The sequence below is a fragment of the Elephas maximus genome, chromosome 24 (assembly GCF_024166365.1).
Source record: "Elephas maximus indicus isolate mEleMax1 chromosome 24, mEleMax1 primary haplotype, whole genome shotgun sequence".
NCBI lineage: Eukaryota > Metazoa > Chordata > Mammalia > Proboscidea > Elephantidae > Elephas > Elephas maximus.
The window spans coordinates 42,520,821-42,543,472 of record NC_064842.1 but is presented as its reverse complement, the minus strand read 5'-3'; the positions used below and the strand labels follow the sequence as shown (position 1 = coordinate 42,543,472).

General features: G+C 37.7%; 1 protein-coding gene across 7 annotated transcripts in view; it reads right to left on the bottom strand.

Annotated features, from left to right (window-relative positions):
• TDRD5 (tudor domain containing 5) overlaps positions 1–22,652 on the bottom strand; it is a 102,165-nt gene that overhangs the window by 49,550 nt on the left and 29,963 nt on the right. For all 7 annotated transcript variants that reach the window (XM_049868402.1, XM_049868404.1, XM_049868405.1 and 4 more), the window contains 3 exons: positions 7,352–7,505; positions 4,198–4,397; positions 2,889–3,109 (listed from right to left, as the gene is read on the bottom strand). In XM_049868402.1, coding sequence (XP_049724359.1) covers positions 2,889–3,109; positions 4,198–4,397; positions 7,352–7,505 — 575 coding nt within the window. The remainder of the gene's footprint in view (positions 1–2,888; positions 3,110–4,197; positions 4,398–7,351; positions 7,506–22,652) is intronic.

The window sequence follows — 22,652 nt, the reverse complement described above, 5'->3', positions numbered from 1 at the left end:
TGGAAATTATCGAACAATATCATTAATATCTGATGGAGAAGCAAAATTTTGCTGAAGATCAACGGCTGCAGCAGTATATCGAGAGGGAACTGCCAGAAATGCAGGCCGGATTCAGAAGAGAACGTGGAACAAGGGATATTACTGCTCATGTCAGATGAATCCTGGCTGAAAGCAGAGAATACCAGAAGGATGTTTACCTGTGTTTTACTGACTATGCAAAGGCATTCAACCGTGTAGATCATAACAAATTATGGATCACATTGCGATGAATGGGAATTCCAGAACACTTAATTGTGCTCATGAGGAACCTGTAAATAGAGCAAAAGGCAGCTGTTGGGACAGAACAAGGGGATAATGAGTGGTTTAAAGTCAGGAAAGGTGTGCATCAGGGTCTTATCCTTTCACCATACCTATTCAATCTGTATCCTGAGCAAATAACCTGAGAAGCTGGGCTATATGAAGAAGAATGGGGCATCAGGATGACACAATTGTGTCATGCAGATGACACAATCTTGCTTGCTGAAAGTGAAGAGGACTTGAAGCACTTACTGGAGAAGATCAAAGACCACAGCCTTCAGTATGGATTACATCTCGACATAAACAAAAAATCCTCACAACTGGACCAATAAGCAACATGATGATAAACGGAGAAAGGACTGAAGTTGTCAAGGATTTCATTTTGCTTGCATCTACAATCAACACCTATAGAGGCAGTAGTCAAGAAATCAAAAGACGTATTGCATTGGGCAAATATGCGACAAAGGACCTCTTTACAGTGTTGAAAAGCAAAGATGTCACCTTGAAGACTAAGGTGCGCCTGACCCAAGCCATGGTATTTTCAATCGCATCATACGCATGTGAAAGCTGGACAATGAATAAGGAAGCCCAAAGAAGAACTGACACCTTTGAATTGTGGCGTTGGCAAAGAATACTGAATATACGATGGATTGTGAAAAGAACAAACAAATCTGTCTTGGATAAGGACAACCAGAATACTCCTTAGAAGCAAGGATGGTAAGACTACATCTTACATACTTCGGACATATTGTCAGGAGGGATCAGTCCCTGGAGAAGAACATCATGCTTAGTAAAGTACAGGGTCAGCAGAAAGCAAGAAGACCCTCAACGAGATGGACTGACACAGTGGGTGCAACAATGGACTCAAGCATAACAACGACTGTAAGGATGGCACAGGACCGCGCGGTGTTTCGTTCTGTGGTACGTAGGGTCGCTATTAGTCAGAAGTGACTCCATGGCACCTAACAACAACAACATGACTTTAGGCAGGATACTTTATCTTTCTGTGCCCCAGTTTCTTTGTCTGTAAAACAGAGATAATAAAATCTACCTTTTATGGTTTCTGTAAAGGCGACATTAGTTAAAATATATGAAAGTTTAGGACAGTGTCAAAACACAGTAAACACTCAAATACTAGCTATTTATTCCTATGCTTCCTGTATATCTTGTCTCATCCATTTTCATCACCTATGCTACTACTGATAAATTGATGACTCCCAATCTCTCTCTCTAGACTCTCCATCTTTTGAGCTTCCAAACTTTATTTCCAACTGTATAAAGGAGATGCTAGTTGTCCTCCAGTATCCATTCTCTCTTTTTTCCCTAGTAATAGAGTCCCCAAATTTTAACTGGGCATATGGCCATCCAGATTGCCTAGTCTCCTTTGCATCTAAGTGTGGCTATGTAAATACTAAGTTCTGACCAATGGGCTGTGAAAAACAAGTATGCAACTTGAGGTTGTATCTTTCAAAGAAAAGAGCATGTCCTTCTCCCTTCCTTCTTTTTCCCCTTCCCAATGGCTAGAATGTGGATGTGGTGGTGAGCCATCCTTAACGATGTGGATGGGGCAACGCATTATTTGGAGCAGCAAGACAGAAAACACCTTGGTCCCTAGGACCATAGAGCTACTGTATCAGCACTGGACTGCTTATACTTCAACTATTATGAGAAGAAAAAGAAAAAAACGTTTATCTTCTTTATGCTTCTACAGTTAAATTAGGTCTTTGTAACAGTAGCTAAACCTAATCCTAACCAACACTGTCTACTTAACATTGCCAATTGACTATCTCATGGTCACCTTGTCTAAGAGGCACTATATGTCTGCATAACTCAAGGAATTCCAAATAACAAATGCATGATGTTATAAAACCATACATGGGTAAAAGATCCATCCAGGGCTGGCCTTGTTTGAGTCCATGCTTGGAAAAACCCTATTCTTGGTTTAGCACTCCGTTATTGCTGTCTTAAAATTCTTAATAATTTTTAAACAAAGAGTCCCACATTTTCATTTTGCAATTATGTAGCCAGTCCTGGACCCGTTCAAAGTACAAAAGCAATGCATGAAAAGGTCAAATTCCACATTGCAACTAATCTTTAAGAACAACCACTTGTCAAGTTTTGGTATACTATCAAAGAAGAAAATTCATAAATTTCTATAAATGCTACTAAAATACTCCCTTCTCCAACTACACAGCTGTGTGAGGCTAGACTTTTTCATATACTTCAACCAAAACAACTATCTCCATAAATTAAACACAGAAGCAGATATTAAAATCCAGCTGTTTTCTATTAAGCCAGACATTAAAAAAAAATTGCAAAAAATGTTAATGCAATTTTTAAGGCATTAAGTTTTCTAAATATTTTTGGGAAAAAGTTATTTTTCCCAAAAATATGTTATTTATACTAATACACAATGGATTTATTGTTATCCTTAAACAATAAATATTTTTTAAATTTCTATACAATAAATATTGACAAACAAAAGCTCTCTTGGGTCCTTAATTTTTAAGAGTCCTGAGACCAAAATGTTTGAGAACTGCCAGTTTAGAGTAAGATACATGACATATACACTGAAAAAAACAGGCTCCTACCGCATTTCAATCATCATGTCTTCGAGTAACTCTGATGAATCCCTGCTATAGATTCGGATGTAGAATTGACTAGGAGAGATGATATACTCCACAAAGACCCCCACAAGGGTACTGGTATCTAATGGTGGAAGTCTGTGTAATTTCTTGTCTCGTACAGCATCTGGTGGGACATCATGATTTGCCATTGCCAGGTTCAGCTGTGATTTATTTATTCCTACTTGCTACAAGTTAAAAAAAAAAAAAATCAAAGAAACCACTATAAATCTTTGGGTGACATTTCAGACCCTATGACAATATTTCTCAAAGTATATTCCATTAATCAACTTTATCAGAATCACCTGGGAAAGTGTAACAATGCAGACCTTGAGCTCTAACACAGACTTACTGTATCAGAATACCTTCGAGGAAAACTCCCCATGTGAGTCTTACCTATGTTAAAATATGAAAACTACTGACTTAAAATATGAAAACTATTGAAGCAAAGAGTTAAAAAGTATATTACACAACTGCCCTATACAAAATTCAAAACATGATACTTCAAATATTCAGGTTGAACTAAGATGGATTCCTACCAAACCCTACCAACAATCAAAGGTATCTTTAAGGAATGGATTAAAGTTCAGACTATACTTCAAATAAAAAATAGGGTTTCTTAAATACTGTTACTCTAAAATATATTACTTTCCTCTTTGCCATTTTATTGTCTTCTAGGAAATTTTTTTTTTTACAGGGTCTCCAAACAAAAAATTTTCCCCCATGAAAGAAGCCACGTACAGAAGGTAGAAGGAAAGATGCATAAGCAATTAATTACTTAATAACACAAAGTAAGTGATGGGAAATAAGAACACAGAGGGAAGAGTGTGTGGAGATGTAATGAAGGAGAAAAAAATAAAAGACCCTGAGATAACTGAGGATAGGTGTAAAAGCCATTTACAAAAGTTGAGCCATACGGCCAAAACAGAGCTCCTCAATTCTTCCCTTTGAAGCCCTCAAGGTTTTTCCCTCAAACCTACACATCGAAACACAATGATACAGAATCAGCAATGTCATCATGAGAGAGCTGTCAAATCTTCTAAACCATCTGAAAACTTGAAGATGAGACTTGAGGGAAAGTTACTTATATAAAAGATGGAAATCTAGAAGAAATGCGCAGAAGGTGACTTCAGACCAAAGATCTGGATCTCTTCCAAGAAATGGTATATCTAGAAATAAGATTTTTCCTAAAAAGAATCTTGGTTTAAAGACACATTCATCCTGTTACTTTCCATGATGTCAAATCTCCAGGGCACAGTTTGTAAACATCACTCACCAGCTGTAAAGGTTTTACCACAAGATTAGGTTTTTTGTAAATCTTCTGTTCTGGCTCTATAAGGTTCTTCAAAGGACTGTTCCATGTAGACTCCTTGATAGCAGTGGTAGACAGTGAATTTCTAGGGGGACTGGTTTTGGCTTCCGTTTTCTTGTCTGATAGAGCTAAACGCAAACTCCCAACTGATGAAAGAGCTCCGTCTGAAATAGCCAATAGAGTAGCCTATACATATTTGTTAAAATAATTTGTACAACTGTTACTAAGCACCTTTTATGTGCCAGGCACTGGGGAGACAATGATAAATAAGAGATATGATCCTGTCCTCACAGACCTTTCAGTGTGGAGAGATATAATGGAAGCTCTACACGGGGACAAATTTTAAATTATTTGAGTGGGGAGGTGATGTTATGGTCTGGTAAGGCTTCTGAAACTTTGTGCAAGTCTTTATTTTTCAATACCCTGATTTAATTTATTTCTTGTTCAGCTTAAGCAGTGAACATTCAGTGCTACAGTATATCTCTTCTCTTAATTTGACTACTTAATATTCCATAATATGATACTTTAATTCTTAGGGGATTTCCAAATCAATCACAAATTATGTTCAAATTTAAATGTGTATTTACCAGCACATTAAAACAGACTCCAAATAGACCTAAAACCATAGTCGCTCCTCCAGAAATAAACTACTAAGTGTACAAAGATGTAGGTACAAGAATATTTTTCACAATAGTGAAAAGTAGAAACAATCTAAATATCCATCAATAGCAGCCTGGTTACATGAATTATAATATAGCCACATAAAAGAATTCTATGTATTTGAAAAGGATGAAATAAACCTATGCATATTGACATGTAAAAACACCACAATATATGAAGAATAAAAATCAATGGCTTACACAATATTTATATAATACTGTTTTGTGTTACAAAATTTATACATGATTAATAACTGTATTATATAGAAAAGTTCCAAAAAGACACACTCTTAAAACTATTAACACCAGTGTACCTCTGTATTAGTGGAATTTTTTAAATGAGTATATATGTATTTTTTATACTGCTTTTCTAATTAAAAAAAATTCCAGATATGTTTATATATACATTGAAAAAAGTCTGGAAGGCTACATATCAAAACTCTAACAGCAATATTTCTTGTGGGTAAAATGATGGGAAATGTCCACTTTCTACTTTTCTACTCATCTATGCTGTTTGAATATTTTTAGAATGAGCATGAGTTACCTTTAATAATCAGAAAAATCAACAAAACATTTACATTTTTAAAAAACACCTATCATAATTGCTTGTATAACCCACCCACTGCCATCAAGTCGATTCCAACTCATAGCGACTCTACAGGACAGAGTAGAACTGCCCCGTAGAGTTTCCAAGGAGCACCTGGCGGATTCAAACTGCCGACCTTTTCGTTAGCAGCCGTAGTACTTAACCACTAAGCCACCAGGGTTTCCAATTGCTTGTATAGGCTTATAAAAATATAAGTACCATATTATACTATAGTTTTGTGGGAGTTGGATAAAGTTCTCTCTATTATTTATTATAAAACCTGTTGCCGTTGAGTAAATTGCAATTCATAGCAACCCTACAGGACAGGGTAGAACTGCACCATAGCATTTCCAAGGAGCAGCTGGTGGATTCGAACTGCCGACCTTTTGGCTAGTAGCCATAGCTCTTAACCACTGTGCCACCAGGGTTTCCCTTTATTTCTGACAACTGCATGTGAATCTACAATTATCTCAATAAAAATTTCAAAAGAAAATGTTCTACATCCACTTTGATGGGTGGCGTATAGGGTCTTAAGAGCTAGCAAGCAGCCATCTAAGATACATCAATTGGTCCCAACCCACCTGGAGCAAAGGCGAATGAAGAACACCAAAGACACAAGGAAAATATGAGCCCAAGAGACAGAAAGGGCCACATAATCCAGAGTTTCCATCTGCCTGAGATCAGAAGAACTAGATGACTGCCCTGACAGGGAACGTAACATAGAATCCCTGACGGAGCGAGAGAAAGGTGGGATGCAGACCTCAAATTCTAGTGGTCTGACTGAGACTGGAGGGGCCCCAAAGGACAGGACTCTCTGTTACCCCAAAGCTGAAATCATTCCTGAAGCCAACTCTTCAGACAAAGATTAGACTGGACTATAAAAATGATACTGGTGAGGAGTGTGCTTCTTAGCTCAAGGAGACACATGAGACTAGGTCCGCAGCTCCTGTATAGAGGTGAGAGGAGAAGGCAGAGGAGGACAGGAGCTGGTTGAATGGACATGGGAAATACAGGGTGGAGAGGAAGAGTGTGCTGTCACATTACAGGGAAAGCAACTAGGGTCACATAACAATGTATGTATTGGTTTTTGTAGGAGAAACTGACTTGAATTGTAAACTTTCCCTTAAAGCACAATAAAAAAAAAAATTTTTTTTTTTTCCCGAAAGAAAAAATAAACTAAGCCAAAAAACAAAAACCAAGTGCCCTAAATACAATACGGTATCCTGGAGTGGATCCAGAAACAGAATAAGGATATTAGTGGGAAAAGTGGCGAAATCTGAATAAACTCTAGTGCTTAGTTAATAGTAGTGCACCAATGTTAATTTCTTAGTTTCGACAAATGTATCAAGGTAATATAAGACGTTAATATTAGGGAAACTGGGTAAAAAAATATATGGGAATTCTGCACTACTTTTGTAACTTGTCTGTAAACCTAAAATTACCCCAAAATAAAAAGTTTATTAGAAAAAAAGTGCTGAGTCTCAACTCACACACATTTATTCTGAATTTCCAGGTATTTCTAAAAATCTTCTGATGCACAGCCAGGATTAAGAACCATTGAACTATTTAGTGCTTCCCCCTCAGATTACCATTTCAGAAAGCTGGTTTCCTTCAGAATTATCTAAAAATCTGGACAATGAAGAAAGTAAATTTAAAAAGTTCAGATAGTCTTTACTAATAATACAAGTTAACCTTATTACAACTAATATCACAAGAAGGTCATTATATACAAAACATTTTCATAGCTAATGCATGATCTGTTTGGTTGATGTGGTTATAATAAAAAACCCTATGTAACCCATGCCTTCTTTTTCCCTGTCCTTACAAGAGCACATTAAAAATCGGGTTTGCATCATATTGTGGTTCAACTCACCAGGTGGTGGAGACTTCATATCAGCATCAAACACTAGTAAATCTTGTTCTCCTTCCCTGAACTCAACACAGAGAATATCACTAAGAGCTCCAACAAGTTCTGTCACATTTAAGAAGCCCATTTTTTTTGGTGAAAGTTGCTCTTTAAAAGTTTCCTGTCACAAAAATAGAAATAACATTTTTAAAAAGTTAGATAACAGAAATACAACATATACGGGTACCCTCAGACAATGCTTTTAATTTGGACTTAGCCAGACTAAATCTGTAATGGTCAGTGAACACAAGTATTATAGTAAAGGCTTTCTTCCATGCAAGTATAATACAAACCAAGAGGCCTATAAGGAACCCTGGTGGCATAGTATTAAGTGCCTGGCTGCTAACAGAAAAGTCGTTGGTTCGAACCCACCAACTGCTCCATGGGAGAAACACGTGGCAGTCTGCACCTATAAACATTACAGCCTTGGAAACCCTATGGGGCAGTTCTACTCTGTCCTATAGGATCACTATGAGTCAGAACCTACTTGCTGGCAATGGGTAAGAGACCTATAATCCCTTATCATGAAAGTGCACGGCCAACTTCACTTCAAGTTACTTTTAGAGCACGTGGTACACTGAAATGAAAATTAGGAAGCCTTTTTACCTCTCATTTTTAACAATGTATGGTTATAAAGCAAAAGACTAGGAAAAAAGGAGAACCTACAAAATATAAAAATCATAATAAAACGATTGATATTTCTCTAATTTCAGAGAATGAGAATATCCACTGCCATTTCTAACATGCAAAAAGGTATTCCTGTTTAAAAATTTCCTTAAATTTTTTTTATTATTTCACCCTAGAAGTTGGCATAAATAAACAGGTGTCTATCAGTGTATTCCCTACAGAATACTGTTGGGTTTTCTTGCTTTGGAAAAGAAAAGTCATAGATAAGACAGAATATATATCAGAGATACTAAGTATGTTTTGGTTTAAATTGTACAGTGGATTGGTAAGTCTGTCCTTAATTATTAAGACCTAACATTAAAAAGTAACCTTTTATCTCCTTAGTCGAGATAAAACAGTTGAGCTAATTATAATTATGGTTCCCTTCCTCTGACCAGGTTTCCTTAGGAAGAAGATGGAAGGAATATACAGAGTCACTGTACCAAAAATAATCAGTTGACGATCAAACATTTCAAGAGGTAGCATATGACCAGAAACTGCTGGTACTGAAGCAGAAGTTCAAGCTGCTCTGAAGGCACTGACGAAAAACAAGGCTTGAGGAATTGATAGAATATCAATTGAGATGCTTTTACAAAGGTATGTAACCCTGGAAGCGCTTTCTCATCTATGTCAAGAAATTTGGAAGACAGCTACCTGGCCAACTGACTATGTGTACCCATTTCAAAGAAAGGTAATCACAAGGAATGTGGAAATTATTGAACATCATTAGTATCACATGCTAGCAAAATTTTGCTGCAAATAATTCAAACACAACTGTAGTTGTACATTGACAGAGAATTGCCAGATGCTCGAGTTCAGAAGAGGGCATGGAACAAGGGATATCATTACCGATGTCAGGTGGATATTGGCCTAAAGCAGAGAATACCAGAAAGATGTTTGCCTGTGTTTTATTGACTACACAAAGGCATTCAAATGTACAGATCATAACAAATTACAGATATCATTACAAAGAATGGGAACTATAGAACACTTCATTGTGCTCATGTAGAACCTATACATGTATGAAGAAGGAGTCATTCCAACAGAACAGGGGGATACTGCATAGTTCAAAATTGGAAAAAGTGTGCTGCAGGGTTGTATCCTTTAATCTTCCTTATTAAATCTGTATGGCAAACAAAAAATCACAGAAGCTGAACTGTGAAGGACATAGCGTCAGGATTGGAGGAAGACTCACTAACGACCTACGATATGCAGATGACACAACCTTGAATGCGGACAATGAAGAGGACTTGGAGTACATACTGATGAAAGTCAGAGACCACAGCCTTCAGTATGGGTTATGCCACAATATGAAGAAAATGAACATCCTCAAAATTTGATCTATAAACAATATCATGATAAATGGAGAAAAAAATTGAAGTTGTCCACGATTTGATTCTACTTGGATTGACAATCAATGCCCATGGCAGTAGCAATCAAGGAATCAAATGACATACTTCATTGGGCAAATCTGTTGCAAAAAGACCTCTTCAAAGTTTTAAAAAGCAAAGATGTTACTGTTTCATGATTTGCATGTTTATTCAAATTACGTACAGATATAAGCATATACTATTCAAACAAAGATATGGGTAAAATTCACTTTTTTTATTAAACATCTAACATCAACTGTTTGTTTGGTTTTTTGATGAAATTATTGAAACAAATTTCTAAGTCTGTAGCCTTATCAAAAAACTCTTGGTCTCCTTTAACTTTTCCAAATTCCTTCAAAGCCTTCATAGATGAAAACTTGTGTTTGACTTAAAAGCTCAGGCTCCTCTAATGATAGGTCTTTATCATCCACATCATTGTCATCTCTAGATTGTAAGTCTACAATTTCTTGCAGGTTTGTATCATCCATTTCTGTGGCAATTTCTTTGTCAATGTCAATGTAAGATTTTGTGAAACACCACTATAAACGTCACTTACGCTTCCTGAATTAGCATGATGTTACCAGGCACAATAACTTTCGTTTTGCATACTATCGCCACCGACAAATAAGAAACTGCTTAAGTTTGATGACTAAAGCATGCCTAACCTAAGCCATGGTCCTTTTGATTGCCTCATTTGCATGTGAAAGCTAGACAATGAAAAAGAAAGAAGAATTGATGCACTCAAACTGTGGTGTTGGCAAAGAATATTGCAGACTGCCAAAAACACAAGCATGTAAGTCTTAGAAAAAATACAACCAGAATTCTGCTTAAAAGTTAGGATGGCAAAACTTTGGCTCACTTACTTTAGACATGTCATCAGGAAAGACCAATTGCTAGAAAAGGGTATCCTGTTTGGTAAAGTAGTAGAGAGCGAAAACAGGGGAAACCCTAAATGGACATGGATTAAAACAACTGCCAAAACAATGGACTAAGACATACCAACTATCATGAAGATGGCATAGGACCAGGCAATGTTTTGTTCTGTTATACATAAGGTCACCATAAATTGGAGCTGACTGGATGGCAACTAACAACAACAAAGACTGCTTCTGACTTAATTTGCTTGGGAAGACTGACAAGAAGAGAAGTCTAACATACAAAAGGACTGACCTACTGATAGTGGGTGGTACAACTGCAGGGCACACCTTTTTGATCATGTGAGGCTCTGAGATCCAACTCAACTCCTTATGACTTCTCCCATGGAACACTTGTAAAAATGGGGACCCAACGTTAGTCCAGTTATGGCCCAAAAGGGATATTAATATTGTTTCTATAGTCAATCATGAGTATCTCAAGAGAGAAAGACTTGTCAGAGGACAGGGCAGGGGAGGTAGTGAATTGAAATTGGTATCTCTACTTCTTTGTACATTACATATTAAAGCTTCTTTTCTCTTTATCTTCATTAGTCTCTTTAATGGTCTCCTTACCTTCTCTGTAAATAAATGCCTGGTACTATGAAAATGCAATTCAATTGAACCTAAGGCTAAGTTGGGTAGAAATTTTTAAGAATATAAATTACCAATTTTTTAATAGTTAATGGTATTTAAAGGGTTCAAAAAGGTATACAGCAAAAAGAAAATCTCCAGTGCAAATCACCATTACTACAATTTCTTGTGCAACTTCCCAGAATTTGTAAAAACTGAACATGCACCATGAACATTATAAATGATATCTACTATACCTATCTTGCTTATTTTCAGTTCATATAGAAATAATTTCCTATCATGACATCAAACAGTCGAGTTTTGCTTTGTGATCCTGAGAATCAGTTTCATTTAACAGAGTAGTTTAGTCCATTCATTGATATGTCAGTATATTCTATCCTGATTCCTTGTTATGCTTTCTGCTTTATTGACTCCAAGCATGAGCAATGAAGAAACTGGTGTATTTCTCCTCCCATCCTTCCTTACTTCCCTTTCATCCTCAACTCAATTACAGTTATATATTTTTCCTTAGAGTTTAGATTTATACCTTCATATATGTATGATATATATGTATATATCATATATTTATGTATGTATATATAAACATATATATGAATGCATATATATAGCCCTGGTGGCACAGTGGTTAAGAGCTTGGCTGCCAACCAAAAGGTTGGCAGTTTCAATCCACCAGCTATTCCTTGGAACCCAACAGGGCAGTTCTACTCTGTCCTATAGGGTCACTATGAGTTGCAATGGACTTGACGGCAATGAGTTTTTAGTATATATGTATATATTCTATTACATGATTTATCAGTTTTAAATAACTTTTGACTCACTCATACCCCAGGAAGTCAGTAGACTTTTACTATCTTTCTCTCTTTTTTTCTCCTGGCTTCTATTATTTAAACCACTTCCACATTGGCAGAACTTGTACATTTATATTTGGTTCTGCAAATATAATACCTACATTTATTTTAGTCTCTTTCTAACTCAATGCTTAATATCTAGTCTTATCACAAGTTTCTCCATCCACTTCTTGGTTGACTGGAAGTGTTTCTGTAAGATTGGCTCACGGTGAGATTGGACACATTTGCTTTGTTCCTAATTTTAGGGGGAAAGTTCAGTGCTTTACCATTAAGTATGATGTCAGGTATAGGTTTTTCTTAGATGTCCTTTAAATTGAGGAAATTCTCTTCTATATCTAATATCTGAGGAGCCCTGGTGGCACAGTGGTTAAGAGCTCAGCTTTTGATTGCGAATGGGCATTGAATTTTGTAAATTCTTCTTTTTACATGTTTTTAAAATGATCACATGCTTTTTCTTCCTTATTCTGATAACATGGTTAAATTACACTAATTTCTTTTCAAATGTTACACCAAACTTGAATTCCTGGAATAAACCCCTCTTGCTTAAAAAAATACCAAACCCGTCGCTGTGGAGCCAATTCCAACTCATAGTGATCCTATAGGACAGAGCAGGACTGCCCCATAGTATTTTCAAGGCTGTAAATCTTTACGGAAGTAAGTTGCCACATCTTCCTCCCACGGAGCGGCTGGTGGGTTCGAACATAACCTTTCCATTAGCAGCCGAACCCTTTAACCATTGCACCACCAGGGCTCCTTCCTCTCTTGCTTAAGGTATTACTAAATTCAATTTACTAATACTTTGTAATAGTTTTTTGTGTCTATGTTATAAGAAATATTATCTAATTGTTTTTTGTAATATTTATGTCAAGTTTTAGTGTCAGGATACTTTACACATAGAATGAGTTGGAAAGTGTTCTCTCTGCTATTTTCTGGAAGAATTCGTGCATGGTTGTATTATTTCTTCCTTAATTGTTTAATAAAATTCACCAGGGAAATCACCTGAGCAGGAGTTTCTTCCCCCTTCTTGGTGGAACAGTTTTTTTTCCCCCTAAAAATAACAAAATCTATTTCTTTGATACCTATAAGGATATTCAGATTTTCTACTTCAGCTTGCCTCAATCTGGCAATTTGTGTCTCTTAAGAAAATTGTCCATTTCATCTAATTTGTCAAATAACAGGCATAAAGTTGTTCATGATGTTTCCTTATTGCCATTTTATTAACTGCAGGATCTATAATATAACCTCTCTTTCCTGGTAATTTGTATCCTCTCCTTTTCTTGATTTGACTAGCTAGTAGTTTATGAATTTTATTGATCTTTCAAAGAATCAACATCTGGCTTTGTTGATTTTCTCTTGATAATTGTATATTTTATTGATTTCTTTCTTATTTTTATCATTTTCTTTCTTCTACTTGTATTTACTTTGCTCCTCTTTTTTTTTAGCTTCTTTAGGTGGAACCTTAGGTCAATTATGATTTTATACCTTTCTTCTTTTCCAGTGTAAGCATTTAAAGCTATAAATACCCCTCTGAACTTTAGCTGCAGTGCTAACATCTCACACATTTTTCATATGCTGTATTTTCACTATCATTCAGTTAGAAATATTTTCTAATCCCTTGTGATTTCTTCTCTGACCAATAAGTTATTGAGAAGAGTATTGCTTAATTTCCAAATATTTGGTGGATTAGTTTTCAGGTATCTCATTGTGATTGATTTGTAATTTAATTCCATCTTTATCAGAGAACATATTCAGTAAGAGTTTAATATTTTGAAATTTATTGAGACTTATTTTATGGCTAAATACATGGTCTGTCTCCAGGAATTTTCCTTGTGTGTTTAAGTAGAATGTGTTCTCTGCAGTTGTTGGGTATAGTGTTCCATAAATGCAAAATAGGTCAAGATGGTAGAGAGTGTTGTTTAGGTTTTTTATGTCCTTATTTTTCTGACCAGTTATTCTATCAGTTGCTGAAAAGGGGGTGTTAAATTATCTAATTCCATATTTAGTTCTCTCCATTTTTAGATAATTTATTTTAAAGCTTTGTCATCAGGTAAGTGTACATTTATGACTGTTATGTCTTCCTGAAGAAATATCCTTTATGAAATATCCCTCTCTTTTTCTGATAATATTCTTTGTTTTGAAGTCTGCTTTATCTGATATTATTTCAGCTAATTCAGCTCTTTTATCTTACTGTTTATATAAACCAAAATCCATCGGTATTGAATCGATTCCAACTCAGCAATCCTATAGGACAGAGTTAGAACTGCCCGTAGGGTTTCTATGAGTCAGAATTGACTTGATGGCAGTGGGTTTGGTTTGGTTTTCATAGGGTTTCCAAGGCTGCAATATTTACAGAAGCAGACTACCACATCTTTCTCCAGCAGAGCCGCTGGTGGGTCTGAATTGCTGACCTTTCGGTTAGCAGCGAAGCACTTAACCTCTGCATCACCAGGGCTCTTACTGCTTATACAGTATATCTTTTTTATCTTTTACTCTGAATCAATCTTTATATTGTGTCTTTATAGTGTGCATCTTGTGGACAGCATATAGTTTTATCTTGTGGGTAATTTCTGTCTTTTAATTGCAGTATTTAGTCCATTTACATTTATGTAATTATTGATATAATTGGATTTACAACTACCATTTTGCTATTTAATTTCTGTTAGTCTCTATATTTTGTTCTTTATTCTTCCTTTCCTATTTCCCTTTGGGTTTACTGAATATTTTGTACAATTTCATTTTATCTATTGGCTTATTAGCTATAACATTGCCTTTTTTTTCCAGGTATTGCAATATATATCCTTAACTTTTCACAGTCTTCATGACTTCACATAAAATATAAGAACCTTGCAATCCAATAGTTCCATTTACTGCCTTACTTATGCTATGCTTTTCATACGTATTACATCTACGTGTTATAAACCCAACTACACAGTGTTATAAATTTTGCTTTTAAACAGTCACATATTTTCACTGATGAAACAAAAGTCTTTTATACCTGTCCACATATTTAACATTTTCCATGCCCTTCAATTTTTCCTGATGACTCATATTTCTACCTGGTATCATCTTCTTCAGCCTAAAGAACATTCTTAAAACATTTCCTGCAATGCAGATCTGCTTATAAATAACTCTCCATTTTTTATTATCTGATGATGTCTTTATTTTACCTTCATTCTTTTTTTAAATTGTGCTTTAAGTAAAAGTTTATAAATCAAGTCAGTCTCACATACACAAATTTATATACACCTTGCTATGATGTACTCCTAGTTGCTCTCCCCCTAATGAGGAAGCACACTCCTCTCTCCACCCTGTGTTCCCCGTGTCCATTCAGTCAGCTCCTGTCCCCCTCTGGCTTCTCATCTCCCCTCCAGACAGGAGCTGCCCACATAGTCTCATGTGTCTACTTGAGCCAAGAAGCTCACTCCTCACCAGTATCATTTTCTGTTTTATAGCCCAGTCCAATCCCTGTCTGAAAGGTTGGCTTTGGAAATGGTTCCAGCCTTGGGCTAACAGAAGGTCTGAACACCATGACCTCCGGGGTCCTTCTAGTCTCAGTCAGGCCATTAAGTCTGGTCTTTTTATGAGAATTTGAGTTCTGCATCCCACTGTTCTCCTGCTCAATCAGGGATTCTCTGTTGTGTGTTCCCTGTCGGGGCCGCCATTGGGTTATACCCGGGCACCATCTAGTTCTGGTCTCAGGACAATGTAGTCTCTGATTTATGTGGCCCTTTCTGTCTCTAGTTTACCTTCATTCTTGAAAGATAATACATATCACTGGATATAGAAAACTGGGTTAACTGTTTTTCCTTTGAGAACTTTAAAAATGTCATTCAACTATCTTCTGGCCATCATTTTTTTCTGATGAGAACTCAGCTATCATTGTGTGATTGTTCCCCTGTATGCAATGTGCCATTTTTCTTTGGCTGCTTTCATGATTTTCTAATTATCATTGGTTTTCTACAGTTTTGACTATAATATGCCTATATGAAGATTTTCTTCATATTCATTCTGTTTGCAGTTTTCTGAGCTTTTAAAATCTGTAAACCTATTTCTTTCTCAAAATTTGAGAAATTTACAGCCATTACTACTTCAAAAAAAAATTTTTTTCATCTTTGATTCTCTTCTCCTTCTTGGACTTCAATTAGACATACGGTAGATCACTTGAAATTGTCTCTCAGATCTCTCAGGCTCTATTTTTTTCAATTTTTTTCTCTCTGTTCTTCAGACTGGGTAATTTCTATTGACCTGTCTTAAAATTTACTAATGTTTTTCTGCCATTTCCAATCTGTGGTTGACCTTCCAGTGAATTTCTTATTTCATATAGCTTATTTTCAGTTCTAGAAAGTCCCTTAGTTTTTAGTTTTTGTTCCTCTACTGAGACATCCTATCTGTTCATTATTAATATTCTTTTATCTTTTAACATAGTCATAAGAGTTCTTTAAAACCCTCATTTGCTAACATTGATGGTTTTTTCTCTTCACCAGCAGTAACATTTTCTTGTTTCTTAATGTATCTAGGAATTTTTGTTTGTATCCTGGACATCATTGTAGATTAAAAAAAAGCCTCGTTGCCATCAAGTTGATCCTGACTCATAACAACCCTAAAGGACAGAGTTTTAGAACTACCCCATAGGGTTTCCAAGGAGTGGCTGGTGGGTTCAAACTGCCAACCTTTTGGTTAGCAGCCGTAGCTCTTAACCACTGTACCACCAGGTCTCCATCATGGTAGATGTGTCATAGAAACTCTGGAATCTTTTATGCTTCTTTGAAGAGTATTGCTTTTTTTCTTTATATTAGCAAGGAATCAATCTGGATGAATTTTAAACTCAAAATCTGTCTCCCTTGTGGTAGGCAGCAGCTGAAATCCCTTCAGTTCTTTTAGCCTTGGCTGGGCTGCTTTGAGTCTGCCTCAAGCATGCGTAGTACAAGGGTCAGCCAGAGATTTGGGTAATGTTCAGAAATTAGTGTAACTCTATACACTCCAAGATTTATCCTTTCAATTTTCAGCTGCTGTGATAGCCTCAAACTCTATCCTCTGGTTCTTTAAGTCAGTAACTACTGATTGCAATCCAAGTACCAAATGCCCAGCACTGCACAGGGCCTACCCTCAGGCCAAAATACATGTACATGAGAAAGGGAAATTTACCCAGTGTCATTCTCTTCTCCAGTTGCTGACTCCACTTCAGTTTCTGCCTGCTTTTGGTCAATTTCCAGTACCTCCAGATAGTAGTTTTTTATATTTTATCCAGAGTTTGTAACAGTTATCTGCAGGATTCCATTATAGGCTACTCAATAACAATACATCTTAATAATTTATATGCACATCTGAGTCTCTCACTAGACCTCACTAGATCTTTTACCCTTGAATTCACAATGCCTCCATCTCTTCTTGATTTTGAAAATGTTCCTCCTTTTTACCTACTATTTCTCTTTAGGCATTATCTGTTGTATTTTTTTGCTCCTCTCATGGTCTTTGTATTTAGTCTTCATTCCTGAAAATATATTTTTCCTTTATTTCAAATCCCTTCCTGAGTTCTGTCACCTCATTTCCAAATTCTCCTATTTCAGATTTATGTTGTTCTTTAACGTATGTTATCATATTACTAATGTTCTGTCTTTTTGAAATAGTAGGTTTTCAATTTGATCTGTATTGGGGACATGTATTTATGGCATGCTTTCATTGTCTATAGATAAATTATTCTGCTTCTTATTCTCTTTTTTCTTTTAATTATGTATAAGACTTGACCCTGATCCTCTTTTGTTGCTCACTTTATGAGAAATTAGTTTTCCTGGTTAAGGAATATATGGTATCTTTAAGAACTTTTCTGCTTTAGAGTTCCTTCTGTTGTTCAAAAATATAATAGCTTGTTACTGAGATTTTCTGGTTCTTTTCTCTTAACTCCACATATGGACTTCCTCTTTTCAATGTTTCTATCGAGCATCAGGGAGTCTCTGATGCTCTATTTCTCCTTAGTCTGTCTGGAAGGGAGCGCTGGATGGTCAGTCAAGGATTCACAGGGGCCACAGCATTTCCCTATATTTGAGTCCTCGTAGCAGAGTGGTTAAAGCATTTGGCTGCCAACCAAAACTTCAGTAGTTTGAACCCACCAGCAGCTCCATGGCAGAAAGTTGTGGCAGTCTGCTTCCAGAAAGTTTCACAGCCTTGGAAGCCCTAAGGGGCAGTTCTATTCCATCCTATAGGGTCACTATGAGTCAGAATCAACTCGGTAGCAATGAGTTATAGTGCTCCCGTTCCTCCAAGTCTTAATATGTACTTTCTGCAAAGGCGGGCCAACATGGTGCTATAGACGGAAGCACCACACCATCCCTAGACAGCAAAGACCTGAAAAACTGAGTAAAACAGAGACAAACGTCAATCCTGGAACCCTAAGCATCAAACAAAGAGATAAACAACTCAACCAAGCACCAAATGAGATAAGAAACTGAAAGAGAACAGAGAGCGAGGGAAGATACATGTGGAGGTCCCCTATCAGCTAACACAGCACATATTTACCATCTTGTACTCCTGTCAGAGATTGGTGGGCAGGAGTAGAAGAAAGTAGCTTCATGGAGCTCCTACCAGGAGACGGAGCACCCAGAACCCAGCAATACATATTTTCCCATCCCTCACCCTTCTCCCTGGTTGGCCTTTGCTGCTTTCCCAGTGGCCGAGTGACCATGGCTAGGGAGTTACTGGCTCTGTGCTGCTTGGATTCACCTCACCTATACCAGCCAGCTCCTTCAGTACCATTTCGTTGCTGCTAGTGTTGCTCTTGTTGGCTTCTTTTGGTTTCTTCCCTGCCTCTCACCTCCTTGCCCCCCTCCTTTCTCTTGAACACCTAGCACCATGCACCATCTTTGCTTCTTTTCTTAATTTTTTTAATTTATTGTGCTTTAAGTGAAAGTTTACAAATCAAGTCAGCCTCTCATACAAAAACTCATACACACCTTGCTATGCTCTCCTAGCTGCCCTCCCCCTGATGAGACAGCACACTTCTCCTCTCCACCCTGTATTTGCCGTGCCCACTCAACCAGCTCCTATCCCCCTCTGCCCTCTCATCTCCCCTCCAGACAGCAGTTGCCCGCACAGTCTCATGTGTCTACTTGAGCCAAGAAGCTCACTCCTCGCAAGTATCATTTTCTGTCCTATGGTCCAGTCCAATCCCTGTCTAAAGAGTTGGCTTTGGGAATGGTTCCAATCTTGAGTTAACAGAGGGTCTGGGGACCATGACCTCCAGGGTCCCTCTAGTCTCAGTCAGACAATCAACTCTGGTCTTTTTATGAGAATTTGAGGTCTGCATCCCACTGTTTTCCTGCTCCATCAGGGATTCTCCATTGTGTTCCCTGTCAGGGCAATCATCAGTGGTAGCCAGGCACCATCTAGTTCTTCCAGTCTCAGGCTGATGTAGTTTCTGGTTTATGTGGCTCTTTCTGTCTCCTGGGCTCATATTTACCTTGTGTCTTTGATGTTCTTCATTCTCCTTTGCTCCAGGTGGATTCAGACCAATTGATGCATCTTATATGGCCGGACCCCGGACACCAGTCACCGAAGTGTGATGCAGGACATTTTCTTAATACATTTTGTTATGCCACTTGACCTAGATGGCCCCTGAAACCATGGTACCCAAACTCCCTTCCCTGCTACTCTGGCCATTGAAGTGTTCCCTTGTATTCAGGAAACTTCTTTGCTTTTGGTTTAGTCCAGTTGTGTTGACCTTTCCTCTACTGTGTATTGTCTTTCCCTTCACCTAAAATAGTTCTTGTCTACTATCTAATTAGTGAATATCCCTCTCCTTCCCTCCCCACCCTCATAACCATCAAAGAATATTTTCTTCTGTGTTTAAACTTTTTCTTGAGTTCTTGTAATAGTGGTCTCATACAATATTTGTCCTTTTGCAACTGACTAATTTCACTCAGCCTAATGCCCTCCGGACTCCTCCATGTTAGGAGATGTTTCACAGATTCATCGTTGTCCTGAATAGTTGTGTAGTATTCCATTATGTGAATACACCAAAATTTATTCATCCATTCATCCACTGATGGGCACCTTCGTTACTTCCGTCTTTTTGTTATACTGTAAACAGTGCTGCAGTGAACATGGGTGCACATATATCTGTGCCTATGAAGGCTTTTATTTCTCTTGGATATATTCCAAGGAGTGAAATTGCTGGAGAGTATCGTAATTCTATTTCTAGCTTTTTAAGGAAGCGCCAAATTGATTTCCAAAGTGGCTGTACCATTTTACATTCCCACCAGCAGTGTGTAAGCATTCCAGTCTCTCCATAGCCTCTCCAACATTTATTCTTTTGTGTTTTTTGGATTAACGCCAGCCTTGTTGGGGTGAGATGCTATCTCATTGTAGATGTGATTTGCACTTCTCTAATTTTTAATGGCCAATGATCATTTTTTTTTTTTTTTTAATGATCATGAGCATTTTCTCATGTATCTGTTAGCCGTGTCAATGTCTTCTTTGGTGAAGTGCCTGTTCATATCCTTTGCCCATTTTTTAACTGGGTTGTCTTTTTGTTGTTGAGTTTTTGCAGTATCATGTAGATTTTAGAGATCGGATGCTGACCAGATTTGTCGTAGCCAAAAACTTTTTTCCAGTCTGTAGGTAACCTTTTTACTCTTTTGGTGAAGTCTTTGGATGAGAATAAGTGTTTGATTTTTAGTAGCTCCCGGTTACCTAGTTTCTCTTCTGGTGTTTGTGCATTGTTAGTAATGTTTTATATACTCTTTATGCCATGTATTAGGGCTCCTAGCATTGTCCCTATTTTTTCTTCCATGATCTTTATTGTTTTAGATTTTATATTTAAGTGTTTGATCCATTTTCAGTTAGTTTTTGTGCATGGAGTGAGGTATGGGTCTTGTTTCATCTTTTTGCAAATGGATATCCAGTTATGCCAGCACCATTTGTTAAAGACTGTCTTTTCCCCATTTAACAGACTTCGGGCCTTTGTCAAATATCAGCTGCTCATATGTGAATGGATTTATGTCTGGATTCTCAGTTCTGTTCCATTGGTCTATGTATCTGTTGTTGTACCAGTACCAGGATATTCTAAGTACTGTGGTGGTATAATAGGTTCTAAAAATCAGGTAGTGTGAGGCCTCCCATTTTGTTCTTCTTTTTCAGTAATGCTTTACTTATCTGGGGCCTCTTTCCCATCCATATGAAGTTGGTGATTTGTTGGTGATTTGTTTCTCCATCTCTTTAAAAAATCATTGGTATTTGGGTTGGGATTGCATTGTATCTATAGATTGCTTTGGGTAGAATAGACATTTTTACAATGTTGAGTCTTTTGCTTCTTGACAGGCTGTGAAGCACTTTTTGGCTGGCAACTTGTTCCCCGGTCCGTGCCACCATGCTGGTGGGATTCCCCAGGGCCTTTTTTGTTGTTGTTGTTTTGTTTTTTCTTTTCGCAGCTTAGGAGCCCCTTCTAGCCAGACTGCATTCTGTGGCTTGGGAGCCAATTCACCAGTCTGCACAGCGACACCAGTGAGATACCTGGAGGTGTTTTTTTTCTCCTTTCATGTTTCTTCATTTCTCAGTTTCTTGTCTCTCTCTACCTACCTTCTTTTCCTATCTCCTGAATATCTGGCACTCTGTGCCATCTCTGCCCCTTCTAGCCAGGCCATACCACGTGGCTTGGGAGCCACTTTCCTAGTCTGTGCGGCTGTGCCAGTGGGATCACCAGGGGCCTTTTTTTAAAAAAAAATTTAGTTATTTTTTCTTTTTTCCTTTTTGTCTTTCTTCATTTCTCCATTTTTCATCTCTACTTGTCTTCTTTTCCTGTCTCCTGAATATCCAGCACTGTGTGCATCTCTGCCCCTGCTACCCAGGCTGTACTATGCAACTTCAGAGCCACTTCCCCAATCTGTGCATCTGCACTGGTGGGATCCCTGGGGGCATTTCTTTCTTTTTCTTTTATATTATTTTTTCTCTTTTTCCGTTTTTGTTTTTCTTCATTTTTCAGTTTCCTGTGTCTCTCTACTTACCTTCTTTTCCTGTCTCCTGAATACCTGAAGCTGTGTGCCATCTCTGCCTCTTATAGTCGAGCTGTACTGTGCAGCTTGGGAGCCACTTGCCTGGTCTATGTAGCTGCACCAGTGGAATCACTGGGGCCCTCTCTTTTTTTTTCCTTTTTGTTCTTCTTCATTTCTCAGTTTCTCTGCTTTCCTTCTTTCCCTGTCTCCTGAATAGCTGGTGCTGTGTGCCATCTCTGCCCCTTCTAGACAGGCAGTGTCCCAAAGCCTGGGAGCCACTTCCCCAGTTGGCAGTGGGATCCCTGATGGCATTTCTGTTTTTTTTTTTTTTAATTATTTATTTATTTTTTTCTCTTTCCCTTTTTTATTTTTTGGTTTCTCATCCCTCCACTCCAAAAACAAGATGCCTCAGCACTTTTTTTGTTTCTGTTTTTTTGGCTCCTGTTTCCCTCTCCTCTCTCTCTTCTTTCCCTTACCCATCTTAGCTCCACACATCACAACCTCCCCCTTCCCTTCTGACTACCTGCACCGTGCACTCAACATCACACCCTCGAGCAGCACAAGCATGGCCTACAGGAACCTGCCATGTACTGACCCCCAGCCACCCTGTCAGCCCCAGTACATGCCCAAAACAACCCATCCCAGCCCCTCCCTTCAGCTGGGCATGCCCTGATGTACCATAGCTGAGCAACTGGCCCTGCCCATTGGACAAGGAGGTGAAAAGTACTGTGACCACAGAAGAGCAAACAAAAAACACACAGGCAACCTGCTCAGACATAACCCAATAAAACAAAAAAGCAGAATAAACAAATGTATAATCAGTAAGTGAAGAAAATAACTACTGAATGTCCCAAAGACAGCAGAGAGTATCAAAATATATATATAAAAAAAAACAG